At 50.4% G+C, this 2,770-nt stretch overlaps 1 protein-coding gene across 1 annotated transcript; it reads left to right on the top strand.

Annotated features, from left to right (window-relative positions):
- Window positions 1-844: 844 nt before the first annotated feature.
- On the top strand, window positions 845-1,979 carry LOC118665429 (mas-related G-protein coupled receptor member X2-like). The gene has a single exon (XM_036326888.1). The coding sequence runs from the start codon at window positions 845-847 to the stop codon at window positions 1,910-1,912; it is 1,068 nt and encodes a 355-aa protein (XP_036182781.1). The 3' UTR covers window positions 1,913-1,979.
- Window positions 1,980-2,770: the final 791 nt, after the last annotated feature.

Below are 2,770 nucleotides of genomic sequence, written 5' to 3'. Positions count from 1 at the left end.
CATGATCTCGCTGATGAGATACCATCATTACCAGGAAAACCCCTGGGTGGGCTCAGGCTGCCTGTCACTGTGTCCAATAACAAAAGCAGGGTTGAATCATATAAGGTGTATATTGAGAAGGCTAGCCAACCAAGAAGACAGGGTGCTTACAAGCATTCAAATCCTGTCTTACAGCAAGGTGCAGGGGACAGGATTATAAAGGGGAAAGGACCAGGGTGAGGCTGGGAATGGAATGCAGTTACGTGCAGCCCTGGAGTTCTGCAGACCTCAGTTATTGTCCTTTAGTCATCAGGAGATGAGATGGTGTTGATGAGCTGACATACTGAGCCACTTTGAGCCCAGTTCACGCAGCCATCCTCACACCTGCCCTAGCAAAAGATCACATTCCCTTCATGTCCCTAAAGCATGGTCTTTCTCCTTGGTGGATGGGCCCGTTAGTCATGAGGGTAGGCTGGTCATCTCTGCTCTTCCTGACTTCGTGCAGCTGAGGGGGAAACTCCAGCTCAGGACAGAACTAATACTTGGGTCCAGAGCCCTCTCCTGGTCTCTCAGATTCTATTCCAGACATTGATCTCCTTCTTCAGAACATTCTGGGGATATGACATCGCCTCCGGACAGTGTGTGGGAGCTGTGATGGGGGGGCATGATGGGACTACAGAATATCCCCATGTCAGTAGCAGGTTTGTGTAATGCAGTAGAGCAAGCCCAGGCTCTAAAATCAGAGAGAGAACTGGGTGAATCCAGGTCCAGGACTCCAAGGCTGTGTGTCCTTCCATAACTGTCTTAACCTCTGGACCCTCCTTTCCCGGCTCTGTAACACGGGACAGCAATAGCCCACAGCATGATGGCTCTGAGAATCATTGATCGTACCAGTGCCCAACTCTTGTTTTCTTCCAGGGTCACCACTGCAGGGTTTGAGAGCACAAATGTGACTGACACAGCCTGGGGGACCGAGCTCACACCAACCAATAGAAGTGACCAGACTCTTTCTAAATGTAACAAAGAGACCGTGACCCCAGACGTGCTGGTCTTCACCGTGGCCCTGGTAGGACTGGCAGGGAATGCGGTGGTGCTCTGGCTCCTGGGCTTCCGCATGCGCAGGAACGCCTTCTCTGTCTACATCCTCAACCTGGCCGGGGCCGACTTCCTCTTCCTCTGCTGCCGGATTATATATTCCCTGTGGACATTCATCAGTAACTTCCATGCCAGGTGCATTTCCATCCCCTACGTTTTCATCACTGTGTCAAACTTTGCCTACATCTCAGGCCTGAGCTTTCTCAGCGCCATCAGCACGGAGCGCTGCCTGTCTGTCCTGTGGCCATTCTGGTACCGCTCCCGCCGCCCCAGACACCTGTCAGCCGTCACGTGTGCCCTGCTGTGGTCCCTGTCCCTGCTGCTGAGCATCCTGGAAGGGAACTACTGTGGCTTCCTGCTGAGGAAACGTGATCAAACTTGGTGCCAGGCGTTTGATTTCATCATAGCCGCGTGGCTGATTTTGTTGTTTGCGCTTCTCTCTGGGTCCAGCCTGGCCCTGCTGACCAGACTGTGTGGCTCCCAGCGGGTGCCCCTGACCAGGCTCTACGTGGTCATCCTGCTCACAGTGCTGGTCTTCCTCGTCTTCGGCCTACCCTACGGCTTCAAGTGGTTTCTGTGTTACTGGACTCAGACACTTTGCAGTAAAACGTTTTCCTATTTTCTTAGAAGGACTTGGCTCATCCTGTCTAGTCTTAACAGCAGCGCTAACCCCATCATTTACTTTTTCGTCGGCTCCTTCAGGCAGCAGAGGCAGCTGCGGCAGACCCTCAGGTTGGTCCTGCAGAGGGCTTTGGAGGACATCACGGAGGTGAAGAAAAGTAGCAGAAGCCTTCCTCAGGAAACCAGGGACATTTCAGGGAGCAGTTTCACACAGTGATTCTCTACCAAGCAGGGTTCCGTCAGAGAAGGAGTACTTATTACAGAGCTTTATATATTAACTAGAGGCCCAGTGCACGAAATTCGTGCATGGGGGGTGGGGGGAGCCTCAGTCCCTCAGCCCAGCCTGCACCCTCTCGCAATCCGGGACCGCTTGCTCCTAACTCAGGGGTGGGCAAACTTTTTGACTCGAGGGCCACAATGGGTTCTTAAACTGGACCGGAGGGCCGGAACAAAAGCATGGATGGAGTGTTTGTGTGAACTAATATAAATTCAAAGTAAACATCATTACATAAAAGGGTATGGTCTTTTTTTTCAATAGTTTTATTCATTTCAGACAGGCCGAATCCAGCCCGTGGGCCGTAGTTTGCCCACGGCTGTCCTAACTGCTCGTCTGCCTACCTGCCTGACCACCCCTAACCACTCTGCCTGCCTGCCTGCCTGATCACCCCTAACCAGTCTGCCTGCCTGCCTGATTGCCCCTTACCACTCACCTGCCTGCCAGATCGCCCCTAACTACCTCTGCCTTAGCCCCTGCCACCGCACCTTTGTCCAGAAGGACATCTGGAATGACATCCAGAAGGTCGTTAGGCTGTCCGGTCTAATTAGCATATTACACTTTTATTATTATTGATAGAGTAAAATATAAACAGGGTGTCCCCAAAAATGTATACACACTTTAACAACTGATAACTCAAATTTGAAAATGAAATGTATTTTAATAAATGCTGCCTTTATAATTATTCAAAGCAGGTATATACATTGTGTATATAGTGATATATAGTATATAGATAATATATACATACACATGTATATGGTTAAACTGTCTCTATAAGGCTATTGTCTGTCTGATTCTAGA

Source organism: Myotis myotis, unplaced genomic scaffold, assembly GCF_014108235.1.
Source record: "Myotis myotis isolate mMyoMyo1 unplaced genomic scaffold, mMyoMyo1.p scaffold_m19_p_10, whole genome shotgun sequence".
Lineage (NCBI taxonomy): Eukaryota > Metazoa > Chordata > Mammalia > Chiroptera > Vespertilionidae > Myotis > Myotis myotis.
The sequence above is the reverse complement of the archived record's forward strand: the minus strand, read 5'-3'. Positions and strand labels throughout refer to the sequence as shown.